Source organism: Balaenoptera physalus, assembly GCF_965194825.1.
Source record: "Balaenoptera physalus genome assembly, chromosome: 20".
In the NCBI taxonomy this organism is placed as follows: domain Eukaryota; kingdom Metazoa; phylum Chordata; class Mammalia; order Artiodactyla; family Balaenopteridae; genus Balaenoptera; species Balaenoptera physalus.
The window spans coordinates 13,111,177-13,137,288 of record NC_138901.1 but is presented as its reverse complement, the minus strand read 5'-3'; the positions used below and the strand labels follow the sequence as shown (position 1 = coordinate 13,137,288).

Below are 26,112 nucleotides of genomic sequence, written 5' to 3'. Positions count from 1 at the left end.
TTCTTTCTCAGGTGCCTACAAAAGGGCTGTGCCTCATACCCAAACAAAAGATCAACCCAAGAGAGAGGACAACATGGGATCCAGGAAGCCTGGCTTCCGATTCAGGAAAGAAGTAGAGGAAATCTCGGATGACGGGGAAGGCAGGCTTGGAGGTAGAGGGGCCAAAGAGCTACATTCCATTTCCCATAAAGGCAAGTCAACAGACAACACCCGAAACTGGGAGCACTGAGGTGGGTGGAGGGAACAAAACTGGCAATAGAGTAATATTATTTGGAATCAACGAGGTAAATACCAAAATCCTCAGCTAAGAAAAGGTTCAAGTGGGGCTCCTGGCAGGAAGGATGGGAGGGGAGCAGCCAGCTGACACCCTCCCACTGAGAGGTGGGGCCCATCCCCTCCCTCAAACCTGGGGAGCCAAGTGTGACACTGCGGTGCTGGGACGGTTCTCTGCCTAGCCTCTCGGAAGACTGGAAGTTTCTGCCTTGCGCTCTGAGTCCCACGCGGAATTCAGACTGATCACCATCCTGGAGAGGCCTCTGGAGTGAAAGTAAAGGGAAGAGGAGGGCCCCGTCGCTCCCCCAGGATACAAGGCAGGTGAGTGCCCACTAACGCCACAGGACGCAAGGCTCGCCCAGCACAAACCAGACTCTTGACCCACAAAACCTCGAGATCATAAAATGGTAGTTTTTTTAAGCCATCTGCTTTGGGTGGCTCGTTACCAGCAAGAGGCGAGGGGAGCAGCAGGAACTGCTGTTTTTTCTGACAAGATTCAGAACTATTTTTTCACTCTCTAAATTATGTGGATGTCTAATTTGGACAAAAGTAATTAAAACTTTTTTTTTCAATTCAATATGAAGGTAAAAAGCCAAGTAAAATCTTAAGCCTTAAAAGAAAAAAAAACTAAAACAGCAACTGGCCTGGCAGGCCCACCCTGGCACCCGCGCCCACGCAGCGCACACCCCTCTCCCTACTCACACACCCGCACCACACGCAGCCCCTCCGAGAGCAGGGAGGCAGCCACAGACTCAATAGCAAGCAGCTGAAGGGGAGGGGGATGCCCAGGATCACAAATTAAGTGCCTTACTTATTTGAAAAGAGAAGAAAAGGGCCGAGCGAGGGCATGCAGGCCGTTCCCGCGGCAGCACACGGCCACGCGGCGGGGCAGCAGCGCTCAAGGCTTGTCCCGGGCGTGCACTGGCAGGTCCCGGAGGTGGCTGAGGCGGCCCCCCTCCTGCTTTCCAGGAGGACCCGGGCAGGCCTCCCAGGCCCCGGGGTGAAGGGTGACAAAGGCTCCGCCAGACCCTCACGGGGAGGACACAGGGGCTGTCGGCATCTGTCAGAGGAGATGCATTTCAGGCTAAATATCAGCATCTGCTGCTGCCTCCTGTACGGGCTGTAGCTCCCCTGGGAGGCCTCTATCCTAAACCCGAACACGTGCAACCCCCGCGTCCAAGGAGAGCCAGGCAGCACTAACATGGCACTCACAAAACCTGGGCAGGGAGCTGCCGTGAGGCACGGAGGTGGCACTGGCCGGCTGGCTGGGTGGGTGCAAACACATGAATCGTAGCTGCGGGCGGGAGGAATATCAGGTGCATCTCTACGCCCCGAGGGCTCGACTCCTACATTAAATCCCTCCCACTGGAACAGCCGGCTCCAGTTTCAGCGAGAGCGAGCGTGAGAACAGGTCCTGCTCCGGCCAGGCAGCCATAGCCACGGCTTCCACCTCCCCGCCTCTGGTAAGTACCTACTATTTCTTCTCAAATGAGAGTTTTCTTTCAGTACTCCTCTCAGATGTATCTTAAACTATCTGCTCAGTGAATCACCTGCCCAGAGTTTCTCTGCCCTGCTCTTTTCTCTGCGGATTACTCAGGACCCAGCAGGTGCACTGCTGGAAAGGAGACCATTGTTACAAAACTTTTAATAAGGCTTACACTTTATTCTAAGAGTGTAAACAAGTTTATGTGGATATATGAAGTTCTCATTTCTACCGTAAAATTCATAAACTTTATTTTTTTTGATGTGGACCATTTTTAAAGTCCTTATTGAATTTCTTACAATATTGCTTCTGTTTCATGTTTTGGTTTTTTGGCCGCGAGGCATGTGGGATCTTAGCTCCCCGACCACGGATCAAACCTGTACCCTCTGCATTGGAAGGCAAAGTCTTAACCACTGGACCACCAGGGAAGTCCCAAAATTCATAAACTTTAAACCAAAACTCAAATTGATGTTATTGCTTATCTGTTCCTCACCTTAAAAATAAACTACAAGTTTAAACATAAAAGGATCATGTATATGCATATATATAATTGCTGATCTTAATTTATAATTTCTTAAATTTTAAAACCTTTTATTAGGGTTTAAAATAAGTGCTGTTTTGACATAAGCTTACCCAAAAAAAAAAAAAAACACCTTAACTAAAGAGGATCCCTGTATATACAAAAGGTGTTTTCTTACTCTATATAAAGTTTCTCATAAATCTGCATGAAAACCATTATTGACCAAATTATTGGTCAAATTCGACCAACATCAGACTTAATGCAATCAAAACCTGTCTACGTTTGTTATCATGATCTGTATTTTGTATTAGCCAAGTCCTTGCAATGCTTTAACGTGGTGCTTTAAGGTGAGGAGGCAGGCTGGTGGTTGGGGGTTCTGGCCCTAGGGAGGTGCCCCAAACGTTAAAGCTGTGCATTCACTGCTAAGCGCTCTGTCTGTATCCCAGGATCTCTGGCTGAAACCAGAAAGAGCCCCTGGTGGTCTTCCTGGATCCATTCTTCCAAACTATATGCCAGAAAACTGTCTTTTTCCCTAGGTCATGGTTGCCCTGAAGTTTATCCTTCATTTTAAAGAACCGAAAGTCTGGGAGGGAGTGGTGGTTAATCACTGGAAAAGCTCAATTGGAGTAAAACTCACAAATCTCGTTCTTGCGACACCCCAGTGGGTAGGTGACAATGGCGTGTCCCTGAGTTATGCAATAATGCCACATCACAGTATCGTAATTATAGCATGCCCTTCAGAACGCGCTACCTGGTGAGGCTCCCTGCCAGGCAGCTGGACACCACTGGGGAGGGTTGAAGATTATTCCAGTGCAGAAGTTAGTGCACATGACATGCATAGCTAGCCGGCACATCACAGCAATGCCCTATAAAGTTAAGCTATAATTACCTCTATTGTGTCCTATCAAAGTTCAAAAAAAATCTTTCTCTTGCCTATACTTCTGAGTTCAAACCCCTTAGAAAATTATTAAATATGCCAGCCACTCACCATCACCCTAACAGCTGGCAACTACATTCATAGTCCACACTTAGGAGGCTATTGAGAGACATGCACTGGCACCTCAGTGCTTCAGAAACAAGCAGATAAAGCCCCGTGGACACAAAACCACGGGCTGCTCAGAGCGCCGTGTGGGCACCACCGTCCAGCCTCCCAAGCCTGTGGGAGGGGAGGCCAGAGCCGGCTCCCGGGCCTCTGCAGGGGTGACAGGCTCCTGGGACACAGGCAGGGGTGACAGCGCATGAGGAGTCACAGGAGGGTGTTCTGAAATGGAGCAGGCTCAGGCCAGACGCCGTGGTGTCTCTGTGGCGCTGCTCCCCACCCTCTCCCCTCAGCATTAGGACCCGACTCTGCTGAGGGCACAGCTCTGAGGGCAGGGCTCGTGCCAACAGCTGCTCACAAGGCAGGCAGGCAGGCAGGGACGCCCTCCTGCATTCGAGGACAGCACCCTGACCCTGACCTGACATGCAGGGCTCCCAGCACCTCCTGCTGACCCAGTGGGAAGTGAAAGAAGGGTGAAAAACACTGTCCCACACACATCCTTCTAGGACTAGGCTAACATCTGCATTTTTAGCTAACATGCTAACAGTGCAGTTCTCCGAGGAAAGCCAAACCCAGGGCTGTGCTTTTTTAACCTCTCCCTGTGCAACCCCCCAGACTGTACCAGCCTTCCCAGGGCAAGGACGGTGAGACATGAATCGTATCACCTTTAGAAAAAAACTTCACCTCTGATTGCTAATCCGAACTTACTACAAACAGTTAAATTCTGGATTATATTGTTTAGACAACAACACCCTTTTTCCGCTGCCAGCCTGCACCAGGCCTGGCAGATATAAACTGACCAGAGACGGGCAAACCCCATCTCTGCAGATGGCCAGACCGACAAAGTCCCGGGCACTCAGCTTTAGCTCCTCATCCTTGTGAACCTCACCTGGGCAAGACAGAACTCACAGACTGACATCACCTTCTAGAGGCTGTCCCCCTTGGAAGCTTACAGAAGCCTCAATCTTATCCCGCTTACTTCTCTGACATTATTGCATTTTTATAACCGAGTGAACTAGCCTGTCTCCTTCAGCATCCAAAGCAGCTGCGCTCCCTTGTTTTAACTAGCGAATTGTGTAACCCTGAGAGGTCAGTTTACTCAAAGTTACTAAAACTACTGCTCCTGTGACTCCATCCAGGCTTCCCTTGCAACAATTATACCCTAGAATACTCTCACCTCCCAGAACACCAGTACCAAGGAAACCATCCCCTGAAAACCTCTTTACTGTCCCTGTAAGCTAACTGACCACAGAACAAGAAGTTCAGACCAAACCTGTGGGCACAACATCATTTGACGGAAAAAAGGTATATATTAACATAAGAGCAATTATTTCCCAAACTATTATTTGGGGTAATGCTATGATAACTTACATACAACTTGCCTCCTATAAACCTTTGAGAAAACTTAACCAAAGTGGGTTTATTTCTACTTTTGCCTGAAAGTATGAGCAATATTAAATAATACTGCTTCTGAAGCTAACACCATCATTATCTTAAATCCAAGGGGGTTTTCGGCTGGTTTGGGCTCGCGTGTCCTGGGTGCAGCAGATGTGTGTCTGCGTCCACTCCTGGTACCACCAGGACTCTGGGCTCACACTTGATAAACATTTTTGCAACTGTCATCATTTTGATCACGATGCTTCCAGCTAGTGATGAAATCATCAGTTTTCAGATCTTTGCCATAACATATCCTATACAATCATGGGAACCTGACTTGCAGAGGTTCTCACGCCTTCAGAACCAGGGAGCATAATGGGACGTGCCAGCACAGGCCGCCCTGACTTATCAGGCTGGCCCCGAGCTGGCTGGAATCGCTTCCTGACGGGAGGCAGGAAATCGTGCTTTTATAGCCCAGGGCATACCTGCCCCACAAGGTATGAACTGAACTCATACAGAATTATTTCGCATTCTCCCTTACTAAGAGGGGAAATTAGGAAGATGCAAAGTTGTGACCACGTGTTTAACTGTGCTGGGCTTTCACATTGCCGTGCAGCTCTCACAACTGCTCACGGTGGGAGAGGAGGAGGGCAAGCAAGCTGCAAAGCCGCAGAGCCAGGCACCAGGTGCCGGCAGCCTGGCTTCTGTCCACCCGACACCCTGCCAATGAGCACCCCCAAAGAGGGCCTGGGGACGCCCTCTCCAATTAGGGGGCAGCCAAAAATCTCATTTCTCCTCCGAAGTACGTGCCTGAGCACCCCTGCTCTGCAGAAACTCTCCCCGCAACAGAAGGCTGCAAGCCACCCAAAGCACCTCTTAGTAAAGAAACATGCCTTTGAGGGAACGGGACGATGAAACAGGTTAACAGAAGCAGCTTCTTGGGGGGAGAGTGGTTCCTTGTGTTTTTAAGAAATATGAAAAAATGAGCAGAGGAACCAGTTTGCTGAGAATAAGATCAGATAGCTTTTTTAGAATTTAAGATATCCAAGTGAAATTAAAACTGCACTCCCTCCCCCCTTATACCCTCCTCCTACAAGCTACCCATTACCTCATCTGATGCGTGAGATGGCAAGGAGAGTAGCTATGTTTTATTTTGTGAAAACAAGTCTCTTAGATTTCCCATGTGTATTTCTCTATTTTTAAAGGGCTGCTTTCCAGCTCAATGTTTTAACCAACCCGATGTCTAGAAGGCGATGCTTTACACAAGCAATTTCACAAGACTCAGAACTGTCCATATTTACTTATTCCTTGAAGCAAAACTGCAATTGAAAAGTTATTTCCTTTTAACTTTATTTTTTTAAGTGTTTAAAAATATCCAGAAGCTAAATCTTTTTTACATTTTTTATGCAAATTAAAGTGCAGGCCTTGATTCCTCACACCCACTCCCCCAGCCCTCCCCACCCACAGGCTTTCTCTAAGACACAGTCACCCCATGGGCTGGTCCTGGACACGCAGCCGCGCCCGGCCCTGCTGAGATCCTCCCAGACCTCATGTCTTTGTTCTCAGCTTCGGGTTATGAGGCAGAGAGAGAGCCCAGGGGTGTGCAGAGCAGCCTCTGAAGGAAACCCGGGGGTGGGGGATGGTTAAGCTTGGGGGATAGGCAAGGACAGGAGGACCCTGGGGATGATATCCAGAAGTCCCTTCGTACAGGTTAAAGGCTGGGGATGGGTTCCTCCCAAGATCCAACCATCTGTAAAATTAGGCACCACTCAGTCTGGTTTCCTCTTTTTTAAAAAAAAAATTATTTATTTATTTATTTATTTATTTGGTTGTGCCGGGTCTTAGTTGTGGCAGGCGGGCTCCTTAGTTGTGGCATGCAAATTCTTAGTTGCAGCATGCATGTGGGATCTAGTTCCCTGACCAGGGATGGAACCCAGACCCCCTGCATTGGGAGCGCAGAATCTTAACCACTGCGCCACCAGGGAAGTCCCACTCTGGTTTCCCCTTACCAGGAGGGTTGCTAAGCTTTTCTGCCTTCGGTTAAGGCCAGAACAGGCAGGGATGGGCTAGCGCATGAACTCACTCCACGCCATCTGTGAGGTGGGCAAGTGGAAGGCAGCAGTGCACGAGGACGTCTGCTCACTCACTGACTCACAGCATCTTAATATCATTCAAATCAACATAAACACAGCACTTATGTTTGTATTTGGGCCAACACAAATGCTACCGACCCAGAAAGCTGACTTTTCATTTGCGAATTTAGAGACAGGGTGGGGCGGGGGTGGGCATTTTTAAATGTTCTTCACTTTTAAATACTCCCTCATAGAAGAGAACACTGTGATTAAACAGGGCAGATGGACTGAAGGTTACAATCACACGTGCCTTGTTCTCAGTGAGCACAAATGTGAATGTCACACACACGCATGGGCCCAGACCTCCTCAGGTTCACGTTAGAGCAGTCAGGCCAGCACAGTGATGGGACTCAGTCCAGAAACTCCAGGCACATGGATGGGGGTGGGATCTCAATGGTCACTCAGCCTGGTGGGTCCACAATCTTCCTGGCACCTGAGGCCTCAGATCACAGGCTAAAGTTTCCCAAAACTCAAAGAATTACAGGTTTTCTCTGAAATGACACTAAACACTCCTGCAACCACACTCGCCTGGGACCAGACTTGAGAAAACAGAACGCCGTAGGGGTGGCGCCCGGGGTAGTGAGGAGGGGTGGCTGATGCCCGTCCCGTACCTGCCGCGCAAGAGCACTTACGCCCTCTGCACCTGCAGAGGCCTCTGCTTCACCCCCTCCGTGACCCCGGGGAGCACAGGCTGGTTCTTCATTAGCCTGTTAGCCATCGTCCCAACACTAAGGCTCTCCTCCTCCATTGCAGCTCCCGGTCCCCAAATGAGCGAGACTTCCCTGGTCACACCCACAGCCCGTGGAGCCGGCTTCAAGTAAAAGCACTCAGAAAGGAAAGCGAAGGAGAAGCACTGACCTGCTTCCTTAAAAATCACCAAAGCTGAACTACGCAGGAGCCGGCAGGGCTCAGACGCCTAACCACAGAGGGAAAATGAGTCTTCTCAAAGAGCGAAAACCAAAAAAGCCGCATTACATCCCCAGGCCCCCAGGAAAGCCCTTCAAGTACAAGTGTTTCCAGTGTCCCTTTACTTGCAACGAAAAGTCACATCTTTTTAATCACATGAAATACGGTCTCTGTAAAAACTCCATCACTTTAGTGTCCGAGCAAGATCGCATTCCCAAGTGTTCCAAACCGAACTCTTCGGACCCTAAGCCAACCAATCAGTCCGACCCCATGGCAAAGCCCACCTCCTCCAAGCCCGTCCCAAGTGGGCTCTCACACCTGGACGCCAAGCTCCAACATGGCCTCGCCAAGGATGACATCAAGGAAAATGTGGACCTGCATGCGTGCAGGCCCCACAGGTGCCCCGGACAGAAGCCCACTCTCCACAAGGAAGCAGCACCCCTGAGTCCAGCTCCAGAAGCCACCGCGGGCACCCAGCCTGTGCTGGAAGGCGCTACCCGGCCTTCAGCATTCATTCCAGTCGGCGAGCACAGACTCAAGGGGCAGGAACTCACCGAGGCTCCTGAAGCGCTGACCCTGACCCAGCCCCCTGCCAAAGCTGCCTCCTTCCACACCAAGTCTGCCTTTCATGCCCCTGGCTACCCGTGGAAAGCTGGCTCACCTTTCCTCACACCTGAGTTTCCACATAAAATCCCATCCACAAAGGGGTTTGGTGCCACTTCGCCGTACGTGCACCCCACCATCGCAGAGTACCCACCTCACTTTTACACAGAGCACGGACTGGCCACCATCTACTCACCGTACCTACTCGCAGGGAACTCACCCGAGTGTGACAGCCCCCTGCTGTCCGTCTACGGGGCCCAAGACCAAAGACATTTCCTGCCTCACCCAGGGCCGATCCCTAAGCACCTGAACCCGGCTCCATCCACGTACGACCATTACAGATTCTTCCAGCAGTATCACTCCAATCTGCCGATTCCTTATGGATTTTATAGACCAGAGTCTGCATTTTCCTCCTACGGCCTCAGACCCCCACCCGTTGCTGGTATTTCACAAGATCAAAGCTCACACCTACTGGAAGAAGCTGCCCTGGCCTACCCGGCCTGGAGTCCATCCAAGTTAACCTCTTCCAACTCCCACAAAAAACACACAGAGTTTGAGAAAGAGAGTCCGACTCCCGAGGCTAAAGACCTTTCCAAAGATGGGCAGAGGGACACGGAAGGGACCAAAATGAGCCCACGTGCAGGCAGCGCGGCCACAGGCTCCCCGGGAAGGCCGAGCCCCACCAATTTCACGCAGACAAGCCAGCCCTGTGCCGGGCTGTACAGCCTCTTGGACATGCCGGCCTCCGGCGCCCCAGGAAGTCTCCATCCACCAGAACAGAGCCTCACAGCCTTCAAGCCTGTCAAGAAGAACACGGAGCGCCCACATTCCCAGGCCCCAGAAAACAGAGCTGCATCTCCAGAAAGGTAAGAGAGTCCATTTTCAAAACCTCCGAAGTAATGTCTCTGGTTGTGCTTAATCAGAGGAGCTGGTACTTGCCCAAACCCCCCACGGGCAATGGCCCTCAGCAAGGTCCCTGTGACTCCCTCTCTGTGTCTCTTCCAGCCTCGAGGCCATGAACGAAGACGCTCTGGCTCAGATGGGGAGCCTGGAAGCTGCACCCTCCAGCCCAGAGGATGGCTCCAGGGCAGCCCCTCTGAACCTCTCCACGAAACCAGAAGCAGAGCCGGCCACTACACACACCACTGCCTATGGAGAATTTGTGGAGCCACAGGATGCGCCCCTCAACCTCTCGGTGAAGGACCCCTGCAACGCCCTGACCTCGAGGCCCTCCGTCCGCAGCCGCCCGAGAGGGGCCGAACCCGCGGCTGCCCCCACCCCAACTCCTGCTCCGCAGTCGGAGACAGCAAGTTCCGGGGGCGGGCCCGACCCCAGCTCTGCGGAGGCCCCTGTGCCCAGCCCCGCCGGGAAGGCCCAGGACGCACGCTCGGCTGACAGTGACGAGCAGAAGCAGACTGCGGCCGTGGCCCTCTGCCAGCTGGCGGCCTACAGCCCAGGGAACGTCGAGCCCGCTGCCCAGGAGCCTGCCTGCCAGCCAGACGCACCCACCCCCAGAGCCCCTGAGAGCCAGGAGGCTCAGTGCGACCTCAGACCCAAAGGGCAAAAGAGGACGAGCCCCAGGGATGCAGGGAAGGCCCAGCAGGGAACCAAGAAGGCAAAGCCCAGCGACACAGCCAGGGTGTTCACACTCCGGAAAAGAACGCGGGTGTCGTAGAGCCACCTCTGGCCAGCCACAGGCTGCAGCCACAAGCACGCCTTCCGGTGTAGGCGAGACAGTAGCAAACCTCCATCTGGCCCTTGCTTTTTCATCTGGTAAATTTTTACAACGCAGTTTTCTTCTTCTCAAAAAAAAATTAAACTAAACCTGCAACTCAATTCAGTTTTGTAAATAATAAGCATGAACACTAAAAGGTGTTTCTACTTTTGGTTGTAAAATATTTGAATGACTCACACTGTAGGACCTGATGAAATGCATAGAACTAAAAGGTAACTTTTAGGTGTTAGCATCTTAGAGAAACTCTCTTTAAAACACTTTTCTTATAAATATCTCAGCACTAGAACAAATTGTTTTAGCTGTTTTTCTATTAAATCTACTGTGTGTTTTGAAGTAAATAACAATTACTGGGGAAAAATGTCAGGAAAAGACATTTCCAGTACTAGCATTAAAGTTCTGTGTGTAAAGACACTGTGATTTGTTATGACTGAATAATACACAGACAGCAAGAGGCTATTTATACAAGTAATTTATTTCCACTGGGGAAAATGCATTGCTGGGGAAGCTATTCTCAACATGCTCTGTCTTCACAACTCATTCAGACTCGTTTTCCACTTCCTAAAATGATGTATATGTTGCTAATTTTCCAATAAACTCATAGGTGAACTTTAAGGATACATAAAAAGAAGACAAGCATAAACTCTGTGTTATACAATATTTTGCCACAATAAATAAACTCAATGAAAAAGAGAAAAGAGCTGAGGCAGCAATTAAAACTGAGGACGAGGGTACATCTGTGTGTGCATGTGAGGGCGTGTGCATGTGTGCACGTGTCTGCTGTCCACCGGTGGTCATCCAGCCCAGGGGAGCGCAGGCATCCGGGGGCACCTTTGGAGACCAAGCGTACAGGGCCTGGCTGGCTTCACAAGGGCCCTTCCCCACTGTTCAGAGGGTGTTTCTCAGCAATGCACTGCCTGGGGGCGGGGCGGGGGGGTCAAGAAAGGGCCTGGAAACAGTGGCACCGAGCTGAGCTGACTGGGTGAACCCTCCCTCCACAAGATGGGCAGTTTCAACTCACACTCTGACCAAAACAGAGGTGGTCCCAATAGAGCCATCCAATGAGCGTTCAAAGAAAAAGCACTGCTAAAGCTAACACCTGCCGTGCACGTACAACAAGGTCTCTCAGTGCTCAGAGCTAAAAATTAAAATTTTTTAAATAAAAAGTTGATCTGGAACCTTGCCTTGTTCTAGATATAAGCACTACTCACCGAAAGATAGCCTGAACTAAAAACCCATCTTGTTAATAGTTGCATTCCAATAAAATGTTATTTTCAGTTGTTTTGATCAAGTTTGTACTAATAACTAATCCTGTAAAAACTCAATCTAGAAAACTTAAATACTTACTACCTTTTGGCAGAACAAAATGTAAGAGTTAAAGTTTGCATTCACAGACATCCTCTTGCTGAAGATACTTGACAGGGAGATCAGCAAAAGATTCTCAAGCACAGAAACATGTTACATTAAGGAAAAATTCTCTAGGAAAAGTAAATGGAAATACAAGTTCAAGGAGACAAAGAATAAAATCCCTGCATTTTAGATGGAGGATGGTGGATTCCAAGGTACCATGATGACTGGATTCCACCAGACATATTTAAAACAGTGATGCAGAAGCTTTGTTTTAAAATGACACTATTCAGGATGGCAAATAACCTGCCTTGCAGCAAGTTAAATCTATACAAAACCACTGATACCAACTCACAAGAGGGATGCAGAGCTTGTCATATTCTTTTAAGGCAAATAGGAGGCCGCTGTTACAAACTGCCCCTAAACCATCCAGGATGGCCCACGAGCCCCTGCCACCCGTCCAAGGTGTGCCTGCAGACAGCCACACAACCACTAACCCAATGCGTGCGCTGTCACGACCAGAAACCGATGCACACCTGTGCAGCCTTCACTGGCATGCCTGGGCTCTCCTTTTTTTTATATACCAATATGCTTTGACAAAGACCAAAAACAGGGTATCCCTGCCTTCCAACAAGTCCATACCCTGTGGGAAGCAGAGCCAGGCCTCAGAAGCCTCCAGGATTGGGGCCCAAAGCCTCACGCCCTAGAGACAAACTCTCGCCTCGTGCCTTACACACAAGAACATAAACCTTCCGGGGCCCAAAGATTCTGAGGACACTGTTGTATAGCTCACCCAGAACTGTCCGCCACCATCTTAAGTGACAAGAAGAGGAACCAGAGACGGTTAACGACTGTCCGGTCTCCTGCAACCACACAGGCCGGGTGCCCAGCGCTGCCTCCAGATGTTCACGGTGGAGCCATGTGTGCCTTCAGCCCTGTGGACTCCTCCCGCCCAATGCAGTTCCTCCAAAAGGTCACCTGCGCACACACAGCCGCAGAAACCATGCAGGCTCTCTGTATCTATCCTTACAAGCACCATGGGGTCTTAGATCTTTGTAACAAAAAAAAGAAAAGAAACCAGTCTTGGTGGTTTTTCAATGACAGTACGTTTCTTCATTCACATATAACCCAACTTCAGAGCTGGAAGTTTCTAACCTTTACATACAAAAAGCGATAAACCCTCAAAAAGTTAAATACAGAATTACCATGTAACCCAGCAATTCCACTCCTAGGCATACACCTAAAAGAAGTGAAAACAGGGATTCAAACAGATACGTGCACCCAATGTTCATTAGCAGCATTATTCACAATAGTGAAAAAATGGAAATAACCCAAGTGTCCACTGACAGATGAACAGATAACTAACAGGTGGTCCATCCACACAAAGGAATATTATTCAGCCATAAAAAGGAATGAGGTCGTGGCACAAGCTACAACATGAATTTAATCTTGAAATTCTGAGTAAGGGACTTCCCTGGTGGCGCAGTGGATAAGACTCTGCGCTCCCAATGCAGGGGGCCCGGGTTCAATCCCCGGTCAGGGAACTAGATCCCACATGCATGCTGCAACTAAGAGTTCGCACACCACAACTAAGGAGCCCATGAGCCGCAACTAAGGAGCCCACCTGCCGCAACTAAGACCCAGTGCAACCAAATAAGTAAATAAACAAATAAATAAAAATAAATACAAAAGTTTAAAAAAAAAGAAATTCTAAATGAAATAAGTCAGGCACAAAGGACAAATCTTGCATGACTCCACTTATATGAGGTTCCCCAGAGCAGGCAAACTCACAGAGGCAGATAGATTCATGGGTGTCGGGGCTGAGGGGAGGGGGAAGGGGGAATTAGTGTTTAAGGGGGACAGAGTTTCTGTTTGGGAACATGAAAAGTTTTGGAAATAGATGGTGACAGTAATGGTTGTACAACATCGTAAATGTAGCTAATGCCACTGAATCGTACACTAAAAAATCATTAATATGGCAGATTTCTATATCATATATATTCTAAAATGTTTTTTAAAAATTAACAGTGTAATAGACTAAAGCCATTGACTTAGATACTTAAAATAGGTAAACTGTATGTTAGGTGAACTATATATCCCAATAAAGCTGAAAATAACTTCTAAACGGATCCTTGAATTCACATTGAAGAAAACAAAAGTACTAACAAGCCCCTTTGCAACAGTCTCACCAGCAGCCCACAGCCATCTACCCCTACCCGTGGTTTAATCTTCGACCAAAATACTCCGCTCCCAAGGGCGGGAGAGGGCTGAGTATGAAATGAAGCACACACACACTTTCACTCAAGGAGAAAAGCATTTTAATATAGAAAAACATAACTCCTACTCCACACACTAAGCCACAGACGTCTCATTATGGCTGTCACTTTTCTTACAGGCTGGAATGTCCAAACAGCTCAAAACTGCACAAAGGTTAAAAATCAGGAAAGCGCACAATCATCAGGAGAATGGGAAAGTGCCAGGAGGGGTCAGGAGCAGTGAAGAGGGGGAACCCAGGCACAAAGGACCATGGGGAGGGACTGGTCAGGAGACAAGAGAGGTCAGCACTCTGCAAATGAAGGCTGTGGCCACAGCCAGGACTCACCCACCGGCACAGGCTGACCCCAGGCCCCACGGCCACTCCACCAGGGAGGTGGTGCGGCAGCCACAACTTGCGGCCCCTTCCATGCCTCTGAGGCTGACTTTGGCTTGAGGACCACCCCCCCAGAAGCCCTTCCTTAGACCACACAGCCCACCAGGACAACACCACCCCTTCCCCAGCCCCACAGCTCTCGGGATCAGACGGTGGCTCTGCCACCCTTACCAGCATTTCCCTAATAACTGCACAGTTCATCCTGTCTTGGTGTCTTCTCACAGTACCCAGACTAACGCTAGAATGCTATTCAGATGCTAGTTTTTGGATGATGTCGCAGAATACAGCCAAGTAGGGAGCGCCACGAATTGGTCCCTCCACCAAACCAACCAGTAAGCTGGCAAAAACAGAGAGATTCAAGTTTTTCAGCACTCCGGAATCTAATCAAAAACCTGCCACAACCAGGGGAGTGCTTAGTGAAGAAGGAGGCTACTAAATTTCAGCATTTAAGAAACCTCTGGGGACTTCCCTGGTGGCACAGTGGTTAAGAATCCTCCTGCCAATGCAGGTGACACAGGTTTGATCCCTGGTCCGGGAAGATCCCACATGCCGCAGAGCAACTAAGCCCACGAGCCACAACTACTGAGCCCATGTGCCACAACGACTGAAGCCCGCATGCCCCAACTACTGAGCCCACGTACCACATCTATGGAAGCCTGCGCACTCTAGGGTCCTCATGCTGCAACTACTGAGCCTGTGTGCTGCAACTACCGAAGCCCATGCACCTAGAGCCCATGCTCCACAATGAAAGAAGCCACCACAATGAGAAGCCTGCACACCACAATAAACAGTAGCCCCCGCCCGCCGCAACTAGAGAAAGCCCACGCACAGCAACAAAGACCCAATGCAGCCAAAGGAAAAAAAGAAAAAGAAACCTCTGTTAGGTCACTGGCTAAATGCTAAGATAACAGAACAGAGACTTCAGTGACCAAACATAACAGGGAATACAGTCGTTGCAAAAAAAAAAAAGTCTGGAAAAAGTCACTAGATAAAGAGGTGACTAACAGTCTTCAACAGCAACAGCAGCAAACTGCTGGCAAAGGAGGAGAACCTGGTTTCCAGAGTTATCACATAATAATATGTCAGAATGTCCAGTTTTCAACCAAAAAATAACAAGGCACACAAAGAAACAGAAAACTATGGTCCATTCACAGGAAGAAAAAGAAATTGACAGAAACCACCCCTGAGGAAGGCTAGACAGTGTCTTACAAGACAAATATCCTAAATCAATTATCTCAAATAAGCTCCAAGAGCTAAAGGAAACAAGAGAACAATGTCTGAACAAACAGAGAATGTCAATAAAGAGACAGACTATAATAGAGACCACAAAGAAATTCCAGAACTGAAAATAGAGTAACTGAAATGAAAAATTCAGCTGAGGAAGGAGAACAACAGCAGATCTGAGCAGGCAGAAGGAAGGACCAGAGAACCTGAAGACAGGGCAATCCAAACTATCCAGTCTGAGGAGCAGGAGAAAAGAGAGTAAAGAAAAATGAACGGTAAGTGTTAGACCCATCACCTCTGGCGCCTACTCCAGGACAAGACCACTGTCGCCTGCACGACCCCTCCCAGGCAGGAGACAGCGCAGCTCCACAACCCACCAGCCACGCAAAAGGTCTGCAGAGAGGCTCAACCCATGTGGAGGGCACCACAGGCAAGAGGCGGCCAGCCACTCAAGTGAAGATCATGGGCCAACTCATCATATGTGACATCTCAGTTTTTTGGCCACAGCTTGACACTTTTCATCTACAGCAACACTCTCATTCTGGCTGCTTGTGGTCAGTGGACACTGCTGACATCATGAGATACGACAGACACACACATGCCAGCGGGTCTCAGGCATGAAAAGCAGAGAGAGGGCTTTGGTCTCCTTCAAGTTAAACTGGAGTCGGCACCACACAGGCGGAGACTTCATCTTGACCCACCCCACCCTCACATACCCACACACCCACACACATCTATTTTCACAAATAAATGTGTAAGTCACTTAGGATGGAACAAGAGTAAATAAAAGCACAGTAGTACATCTCCGTGGCCTTGGGGTAGGCAATGACTTCTTAGATATGACACCAGGGGCACAAGCAACAAAAGAGAAGACTGATAACCAGACTTAAAACTTACAACTTCGGTGCATCAAACAATACCACTGGGAAAGTGACAAGACAACCACAGAGGAGAGAAAATATCCACAAATCATACATCCGATAACAGACGTATCTGTAAAGAACTCATAACAATAAAAAGACAAATAACCCAATTTTTTAAATTAGCAAAGGACGTGAATAGACATTTCGCTAATGAACATATCCAAATGGCCAAGAAGCACATGAAAAGATGCTCAACACCATTAATCGGTAGGGAGATGCAAATCAAAACCACAGTAAGATACCACTTTACACCCACTAGGATGGCTATTTTCAAAAAAAAAAAAAAAACCAGAGAAAAACAAGTGTTGGAGAGGATGGGCAGAAATTGGAACCCTCATACACAGCTGGAGGAATGTAAAGTGGTACAACCATTTTGGAAAAGGGTTTGCAGTTCCTCAAAAAGTTCAAGACAGATTTAGCATGTGATCCAGCAATTCCACTCGTAGGTCTATACCCAAGAGAACTCAAATCACATGTCCACACAAAAACTTGTATACAAATGTTCAGGGCAGCATTATTCATAATCACCAAAGGTGAAAACCCAAATGTCCATCAACGATGACGGGATAAAACAAATGTGTATCCATACAATGGAATATTACTCAGCCATAAAAAGGAATGAAGTACTACTGCTACGTGGTGCAGTAGGGATGAATGTTAAAAACATTACACTAAGTGAAAGAGGTCAGACACGAAAGACCACTACCGGAGATTCCATTTATATAAAGTGCCCAGAAAAGGCAAAGTTATAGAGACAAAAAGATCAGTGGTTGTCTGGGGCTGGTGGTGTTGAGGGAAAATGGGGAATGACTTTTCCTGAGTATAGGGTTTCTTTGAGGGAAAATGAGATTAGATTAAGATGGTGGTTGCACAGCTCTGTAAATATACTATAAACCACTGAACTGAACACTTTAAATGGGTGAACTTTATGGTATATAAATCATATCTCAGGGACTTCCCTGGCGGCGCAGTGGGTAAGACTCCGCGCTCCCAATGCAGGGGGCCCGGGTTCGATCCCTGGTCAGGGAACTAGATCCCACATGCGTGCTGCAGCTAAGAGTTCACATGCCACAACTGGGGAGCCCACATGCCACAACTAACGAGCCCTGGAGCCACAACTAAGGAGCCCACGGGCCGCAACTAAGACCTAGGGCAACCAAATAAAACGTTTTTTAAAAAATCGTATCTCAGTAAAGCTGCTACAAGAATAAGCAGAAAGAGCCCATAGAAACCGAGGGTCCTCTGCCCTGCTTGTGCTTCACAACGCCAAGCGCACAGCCAGCACCTGCAACACCCCCACAGCTCAGCTGCTGAGCTGCACCCTTCTTTGCACAGACGTCCTTGTTCCGGACAGGAGTCGCCCTCGGGGTACACGGTGTCTGTGGTGACACACTCCGGCACAGGGCCCTCTCCATCCTTCACAGGCATCCCTCCCTTCTGTCCACAGAGGCACAGCGGGCCGCTCCCAGGGACAGTCCCCACCCACCACAGACAAGCGCCCCCATGCGGCCGGGCCCGAGAGCTGGCACGCGCAGGCCTGGAGTTCGGTGGCCCATCTGCATCAGCCGCACTGTGCCCCTGCTCAGGCCCACTGCCGAGCTTCCTCCCCAGCCCCTCACTCGCGTGAGCCTTGTTCCCAAGAACCATGATGTCACTCCAGGGGCTAAACGCAGCGGCAGTGCACACATTCTTAACAGGCGATAGCACCCTCATGAGGGTGAAACTGGTTCTGGGGGACAAGACAATCTCAGACATCGCAACAGCTCGCAGCCCTCCAAATCCAGACCTACAGTGTACATGTGCTATTAAAATTTCACAGCGGGGAAGAGGCATCGGGAATCAGAAAGGCCAACATAAGAAAGAAGGCTGAGAGCACAGGTCTGGAGGGCTCTCTCCTGCAACACTCATGATGGTCAGGGAGGGCAGAGGCGTGGTGTGTGCTGACAGCTGGCCACACCGGGGAGGGGGCCGGATGAAGCACCTCGACATGCACAAATGGTCTTGACCACACAAAACTGAGCTTCATACTCACCGTCCGGGAGTCGGGAAGGGAGCAACAGGCCTCGTCTGCTCAGTTCCGCCAGCGCCAGACACCCGCCATGCCAGGCGTTGTCTGTCTCCTGGAAACTGAAAGCACAAAGAGCCTGAGACCCAGCACGATGCCCCCTAGAGCCCAGAGTGAAAGTCCACCCCCTGGGCCAAAAGCCTCACTAAAACCCTGAGTGAGTTTATAAAATATCGGTCAGTAACGAGATAAAGTACTCCAAATCAACTGAAGATAACGGCCATGTTCAGATCTCTGGAGAATGAGTAAAAATCCTGGGTCAGCCTCACACGCCCCAGGGAGAGCAGCCCACACACGTGCCCACTGCACCTTCGGGCCAGATCAGCTAGCTCTCTCAGCCGTTTAAGCAGTTGTGCTGCTCAAGAAATGCTGGGCTCACAACACAGTGACTGCACCAAATGAAGGTTAGGAAAATGTTAGCAGGAAGGGCAAGGAGACCCCCTTTTCATGGAGCCCCTGCTGGCTTCAATGATGAATATTGAGATTAGTAAGTTAGAATAAAACGGCATATACAGAACTTTTTTTGTACTGTTTGAAAAAGACTTTCAATAAACAATTGAAAAGCCACTCAACTCATAAGCAAAATTTCGTATTTAATAAAACTTTCCTGAAGTGGTTTGGAAGCTCTCATGTTTAAAGGTGCAGCTCTGGCATTATAACTAGCGAGAATAACTCTTTCTTACATCAATAACTGTTTCTTACATCAATAACTGTTCTGAGAGTTTCCACGCTTGGCTGACAAAATAAACATGGAAATATACTTCACCCAAAACACCAGAGAAATTATAGGACTCTCTCCAATTCTGAATAAATTAATTTGATGGCAAAGAAATGTTTAGGAAAACCAAATAAATTGCATCACTGGCTGGCAACAAACACAAGAATACTCAGATAGGATAGAAACTAGGCTTATCTTTTCACTCAAAATACACTTAGCAGTGTCTCCCACGTGCCAGGCCCTGCTCTAGGCTCTGCGGAGACACGCTGACCAAGACAGACACAAAAGCTGCCCTGGACCTCGCCAGCAACCAGTGACTCAATTCCAATTATAACTTTCTTAAGTTCCAGATGTTTATTAAATGTCTGTCCCAAAGACTATATGACCGTTTCCACAATTTAATATTGTACTTTGTGTACTTCAGGATTTTAGTTGGAGAGAAGTGCTTTATGCTCTCCATAAAAGATTTAATAACATTTGGAAGAACCTGATAAAAGGTCAGCAGTATGATGACTCAATTATCACTAAAACAATCGCCAGTCACGCCTTTGTTTCTCAACTAAACGTGTGTGTGCTGTCGCTTGTCAATAGCTGTGGACAGTGCAGGACCTTGTGTCAGGCTGTAAAATGCCTGTGGACCAAGGGAGACCGAGGAGGACCATGGCGTCCTGCCCGCACTGCTGCCTCTGCTCTGCCCGCTCCAGGAGGACGTGGACCCTCTCCAAGGCCCAACCTGCACAGCAGGGATGGACGCAGAGTACCGAGTACCGCCAGAGCGCCCAGTGCCTGAGGGCGAGCTCCTGCCCCAGAGCCAAGCCCCAGACAACCATGGGAAGGCCCAGGGTCTCAGAGGAGTGGAGACAACAGCAAACAGAAGGGCCGAGACAGCAGGTTCGGGAGAGAGAGAAGCCAAGATGGGCTCGGGGCCACTGGCCTCACATCGGCAAGGGCACCCAATGAGGACCACCTGGAAGAGCAGAGTGGGGCGGCGTGGAGGGCGTGGGATGAGCGGAGAAGAAGTTCTTATCCTTCCAGCCACCTCATACCCACTGTCCCTAGAAGGACACAGAGAAAGGGGGACAGTGCGTGCAGGGTGCAGAGCAGAGGGGGACACCCCATCACCTTCATCTCCTTCTGAACTTTTAACTGCAAAACAGCACTAGAACTCAAGGAAAAGCCTGGGAAGGAGCCGTGAAGAGCACTTCCTGCTGAGACAGGGCTGCTCCTGCGGCCACAGCAGCACCACCATGGCACACCCAGGACCCAGGCCGCAGGGCTGAGGCCCGTCTGCTGACTGGGGACCCCCGCAGGCTTAGTGCAGATGGCAGACACAGAGGACCCGGCAAGGCCTCCCGGGGCAGGCTGCTTGCACCCACCCTGGACTGGTGGTGGGTCTGGGCACCATCTCTGGGATCCTGTCCTGAGGCCATCAAGGGGCTAACGCGTGGTTTTCTAAGTGGTGGGAGGGGTGGGGGAGTGCAGGTACTGAAGGGCACCTGCACATTCTGGGGCGGGACCTGGGAGGGGAGCAGAGGGCCAGAGGAGGTCCTGTGGGGCTCAGTGGGAGGCCCCAGCCACATAATCTGGCCCAGAAACAGGGCAGGGAGCGAGGTAACAGTCCCAGGAGTCGGGTGTTCTTACATGTGAGGGAATTAATGTCCTATTTCTGACCCACTGCAGAAATGGCTGGCGGCTCACCACATACCCCAGGAGGACACAAAAGGAGGGAGGAGACCAGAGCGGCCTCTGTGCTGGGTCGCTAGCCGGCCCGGCCGCCCTGCCAACCTCACACCCCAGCCCAGCTGGTCCCTGCTTCTCCCCATCTGCGCTGACTCCTTTCTACGGCCTGTTCTGCAATCAGGAGTTTCACGCCCATTGTGTGCGGTCCTGTCCAGGGAAAGACTGCCTCCCCGAGGGCCCACTCAGGCCCCTTCCCTCAATGTTGCGTTGGTCTTCTGGCCTTGGGAATCCGGAGCAGTGAGACCATTTCTACTCTCCACAACCCAGACACAAAGATCAGAGGAATTCATTAAAACGACAAAATAAAGGCAAAGCAGCGTCTGGAGATCAACTAGGACGAGTGAAACTGGACTAAGGTTGCAGGCCGAGAGAAAGGAACATACATCTGACCAGAGAAGCATGTTTTGGGAGAAAAGATGTTAGCGTTCAGGGGAGACACGCTGGGGTGAAGGGCTCACAGCCCTTGAGGCAGAGGCACAGCGGCTAGAGAAGTGACGGGGTTTGAGAGCTGGACGGAGGGGACCGAGGAGCGCGTGGGAGGGGAGACTGCAGAAAGAGCAGCAGAAGGAAGGCTGGACAAAGACGGCTTCAAACAGCCAGAGTGCTGTGCGGAAACACTCCAAGGAAGGAAAGAGGAAAGCGAAGCGCCTGAGGCAGACAGCCTCCCCAGGGGAACAGGTTGGGAGGAAAGGTTGGAGGCCCTGGCTCCTCCATCCTCCCAAACCCCCCACGCCCCTGGTTGCCCTGAACCCACACCTCTTCGCCCGGGACCAGTGGGGTGCCCGCGTCATCTCGTGCCCATCAGCAAGCCTCCAAAAAAGAACTCCAGGAAGACACCCTACAACAAGCCAGCAGAGTCATCATGCAGACCCACGGTTCTGCAGGGTCCCGCGAAGGAGCACATGTCGTCTGCCACAGGAAGACACAGTGGCCACACACGCAACATTACTCTGAAACAGTAGTGTGAAACTGTCTCCTGCAGTCCTTAAACCTCACCAAGCAGGCTCGGGGCCCAGGGCAGGAGGAGCTGCGCCCCTGGGACCCCGTGGGCCGGCTTGGTGACCAAGGCCTGAGTGCCCATGAACTCCAACAGCACAGCTCTCACATGCATGGGGGCCCCGAGAAGAGAAGCAACTGGCTGACAAGGGTGGGACCACAACTGGGGGCCGAACACAACACCCATTCTCAAATCACCTGCTTCTGAAACCAAGGGGCAAGCAGGGCAAGAGTCCTGGGGAGCAGCTGCACTAATGGGGCCTCCCCCAGCCCACCTGCACTGCTCGGGGCTCTGCCCTTTGCCCCTGGCCTGCAGGCCCCAGGCTCAAACTCCCACACCTGCCGCCTGCACCTCCCGGCCCACACCTGCACCTCGGGCAGGCCGAGGGTCCCCAGGATCCCCTGAGAGGTGAGGACAGATGCAGCACAACCATTGGCACATGTGGATATTAGATTTAAATCTGATGAAATTAAATAAAATTTGGAATTCAGACCTCAGTCACACTAGCCTCTTATAAGATCTCAACAGCCCCAGATCTAGAACAGGCCGTCATCACAGAAAACTCTCTCGCACAGGGAAGCCCTGGTTTCATTCCAATGAAAACAGGTTTCCTTGAAGGATACGTTTCTGTGTGTGGACACGCGTAAAACTGACTTCTTTCTCCTTAAGGTTTTTAAATGTAATGGAGTCTAAGCTGACAAAAGAAATATAGCAGGGTGGGATGAATTGGGAGATTAGGATTAACATATATACTAATATGTATAAAACAGACAACTAATGTATAGCACAGGGAGCTCCACTTCACTGTACAGTAGAAACTAACACAACATTGGGAAACAACTATATCCCAATTTAAAAAAAAAAAAGACGTATTAGGGGAACACACACACACACACACACACACACACACACACACAAGAAATATATCAGAAATAACTAGAGTCCTCAAATGTAACTTCAAAAGGAAAAGAAATGACTTCAGAGAATCTGATAACTAGCTCAACTGAAAGAAAACGTAGGAGGAAGTAAGGAAAGAAAAGCCACTGCTCTTACCCAGAAACACATCTACCCCTCTAATCTCCCCACATACCTGAAACAGTCCAGCACAGACCCGGCCACATCATCCGCCAGCTCTTTGGGAAGTCTTCCAGCCAACCTACCGATTCTGAAAAGGAGAAGCAACGTCAGCAGCTGTCAGCATCACCAGCCCGTCGAGGGCACACGCTACGCTAGGAACGTCCCGAGTGACTGTCCTTCTCTCCAGAGGATGGCAAAGAGGCTGATTCTGCTCCATAAAGGCCACCTGCCCCATCAGGGAGCCCATCACACTGACATACAGAGGCAGGACAGGCATCTGGGGGACCAAGGCAAAGGGAGCCCACAGGGCAGGTGCACTTCTCAGACAGTCAACAGCTCCCAGCTCAGGCCACCAAGGTCCATCCCATGCTGCATGCCAACCGGGCCGGCTCCCATCAGGTCACTGCCCAGGCTGGGTCCCGGCCAGCGGCGCCCCAGAAAGGCCCACCCTCCCAGCCCATCGTACTCCAAGCAGACAAGACTTTGGGCTCCGAAGCTGGCCAAAAGCCCCCATGTGAGCCTCCTTACCCCGGCATTCGCTATGTGAGTGGATTGGCACAGACACCCGGAACCTCTGTGGGGAGGGCCCACGGGCACCTTCACCCATTTTCCTTTTCTCCACAACATCTCCTTTGTACTCTGCCCCCTAACCCGCCCTGGCCCCACTGGGTGCGCCCGGGCGCCTGTGTTGGCTGTTCCCTCAGGCGTAGCAGAGGGGGATGCCAGCCCCTCCTGGGGGCTCTGGAATCCAGTGAGGCCGTGCAGCATCCGCTGCCTACATGGGGGGGCCGCCCCTGGCTGCGGAGGCAGGAGGTGGGGGTCGTGGCAGCGAGGACGTGAGGAGCAAGGAAAGGAACACCTGAAGGTAAAAAAGGCAAATGTGCTCATTCCAGCCAGAAGGGCAAGAAAATGAAGAAGCCACTGACCAACCTCAGTGATTTTCTTGAAAATCAGAACAAAAAGCAGTAAATGTAAATTAGGAAAAAATCATTCTACCTTTTAAAACTCTCGGAGCTGTTTGCAGCCCTCCAATTCCACAGGAAGTACGGAATGATTAAGAAGACTCAGGAGACCTGCAGGCATCTGGGGCCTAAGTTGTGAGCCCCCAGCCCAGCCCCCCAGCCAAGTGCAGTCACCTACCCTTTGGCCGCAGACCACCGCACGATCGTGTCCTTGTCCTTCAGCCCAATCAGCAGCTGCTCTGGAAGAGCACAGGAAGGCCGGTCTGTGAGCCCCACGGAACCACCCAGAGTTCTAGATGAGCTCTCAGTTCCCAGCTTTAAGGTAACCCACCCTGCACATCACTCAAAACAGTGCCATAAAGGCAATTACATGAAGAATCTCAATTCTAATCACAATAAAAGAACATTTCCTTCTGTGTGTCTTTAAATCATCACTGAAGGGCAATTTCTGTCCTAGCTCCTAACAGTCACTGGGCAGAGAGCACCAGCGAGGAAGGCCAGAGGCCGATGAGGGAGGCTTCCCAGAGAAAACAGCCTCTGCCAGAGGCTGCAGAGAGCAGCCCTCCTAGGGACAGGGTCTTAGAAATGGTCAGCCGCTAGGAAAGGCCGCACAGAGGGCTCCCAAGCAGTACAGGCCTTGCAAGCCGGTCAGTGGAAGCCCTGGTGGAGGGCACATGGCAGCACAGGAAGCCTGATGGCAGAGGCAGGACGGAGCCTGCGGAGCTGCACGGCGCACTGCGACCAGGGCAGTCTAGGGCCGCAACGGGGGGCGGGGGAGACAGCAGATGCACACAGCCCCAGCCTCACCTCCCACCCTGCAAAGACCAGAGGTGGGGCCAGGTCCCCTGCAGGCCGAGATGAGGTGGCCCCCACTCACCTATCACGCTCTCCACCTCCTCGGGGACGTCGTCCTCTCCGTCGCTGTCAGGGGTCTCGGCCTGTATCCCTGGATCTCTAGGACTCTGGACGCCGAGCTGCAGGCTCGCAATCAAGGAGCGGCAGCCACGCTGGTACCTGCAAGGAGCAAACAAACACACCTCAGACCTGCTGCGACAACTTGGAGCTAGAAGATCCTGATGACTGAATTCAACAATTTAGTGTCACTGTGAAAATTCCATGTGCTTTACAGGTACAGGATGGACAGGAAGGAAACTGAGCAGTAACTGTAACCAGCATGGACTGTCAAGAAAGACAACAACTTCATCTTAGCCACAGAACATAGATTCACCTTCTGGATGACTCAGAAACCCTCACGTGTCGGAAAGCTTTCTTAGCAGAAAGGCAGGTGGCAAAGCGTGACAACAAGAATGCACCCAACAGGGCTTCCCTGGTAGCACAGTGGTTAAGAATCCGCCTGCCAATGCAGGGGACACGGGTTCGAGCCCTGGTCCGGGAAGATCCCACATGCCGTGGAGCAACTAAGCCCATGAGCCACAACTACTGAGCCTGTGCTCTAGAGCCTGTAAGCCACAACTACTGGAGCCTGCGCTCTAGAGCCCGTGAGCCACAACCACTAAAGCCTGTGTGCCTAGGGCCCGTGCTCCACAACAAGAGAAGCCACTGCAATGAGAAGCCCGCGCACCTCAACAAAGAGCAGCCCCCGCTCGCCGCAACTAGAGAAAGCCCGCGCGCAGCAACGAAGACCCAACGCAGCCAAAAATAAATAAATAAAAATAAATAAATTTTTTTTTAAAAAATTATTTTTTAAAAAAAAGAATGCACCCAACAGAAATGGCAGGGAGGGCACGTTTGAACCCAATGGCCTTGGCCTTATTTCCACAGGCTCTGCCTCCAGGTCCCACCTGAGCAGAGCCCCACCCCCTGCCTCCGGGCCAGACACCGCCTTCCACACCAGGGGCCACAGCTGGTCCATGCCAGCTCCCACAGATCCTGCCTCCTGAAAGGCTCTCACCACTTCCTGCCGCCCACACCCCCCGCCCCACCTGCTGAGGCCACCAGCATCATCTCCCACAGCACCACGAAGGGGCCAGCAGCACAGGCCAGCTCAGCTGTCTGACTGCACAGCCCCTGAACCTCTGCTTGCCTCAGTTTCCCATCTGTAAAATGAGGCCCCACCCAGAGGGCTGCAACGAGGCCAGGTGGGAGGATGTGCACAAAGCACTCAGACCAAGCCCTGTGCAGAGAAAGGCCCAGGAACGCCTCCCCTCCTAGAAGCGGGACAGGCACGCTTGGGCCTGACTCTGGGGCAGCCCCATCTCAGGACAGGGCCTGGGGCATAAAAGGTGACAGGTCGAGTTACAGCATGATTATTGGGGGCCGCAGCCTAAGGCCAAGTCCAGTTCCAGATAACGGGCTTCGGAGACAGAGCCAACTCAGACACTGT

General features: G+C 50.8%; 2 protein-coding genes and 1 long non-coding RNA gene across 3 annotated transcripts in view; 2 read left to right on the top strand and 1 right to left on the bottom strand.

Moving 5' to 3' along the window:
* The window catches only part of TBCD (tubulin folding cofactor D), a 174,201-nt gene that overhangs the window by 97,895 nt on the left and 50,194 nt on the right, over positions 1-26,112 (bottom strand). Inside the window, exons 10-13 of the mRNA XM_082441993.1 lie at positions 24,646-24,782; positions 23,947-24,007; positions 22,820-22,894; positions 18,242-18,336 (exon numbers count right to left, since the gene is read on the bottom strand). Of these exons, the coding sequence (XP_082298119.1) occupies positions 18,242-18,336; positions 22,820-22,894; positions 23,947-24,007; positions 24,646-24,782 (368 nt within the window). The remainder of the gene's footprint in view (positions 1-18,241; positions 18,337-22,819; positions 22,895-23,946; positions 24,008-24,645; positions 24,783-26,112) is intronic.
* ZNF750 (zinc finger protein 750) lies at positions 1,105-13,027 on the top strand. Its single transcript, XM_082442048.1, has 3 exons — positions 1,105-1,736; positions 7,578-9,199; positions 9,339-13,027. The coding sequence occupies exons 2-3, from the start codon at positions 7,758-7,760 to the stop codon at positions 10,006-10,008; spliced, it is 2,112 nt and encodes a 703-aa protein (XP_082298174.1). The 5' UTR covers positions 1,105-1,736; positions 7,578-7,757; the 3' UTR covers positions 10,009-13,027.
* On the top strand, positions 18,343-22,610 carry LOC309650618. The gene is made up of 2 exons (XR_014257646.1): positions 18,343-20,380; positions 20,673-22,610. It is a non-coding gene; the product is annotated as an uncharacterized lncRNA (long non-coding RNA).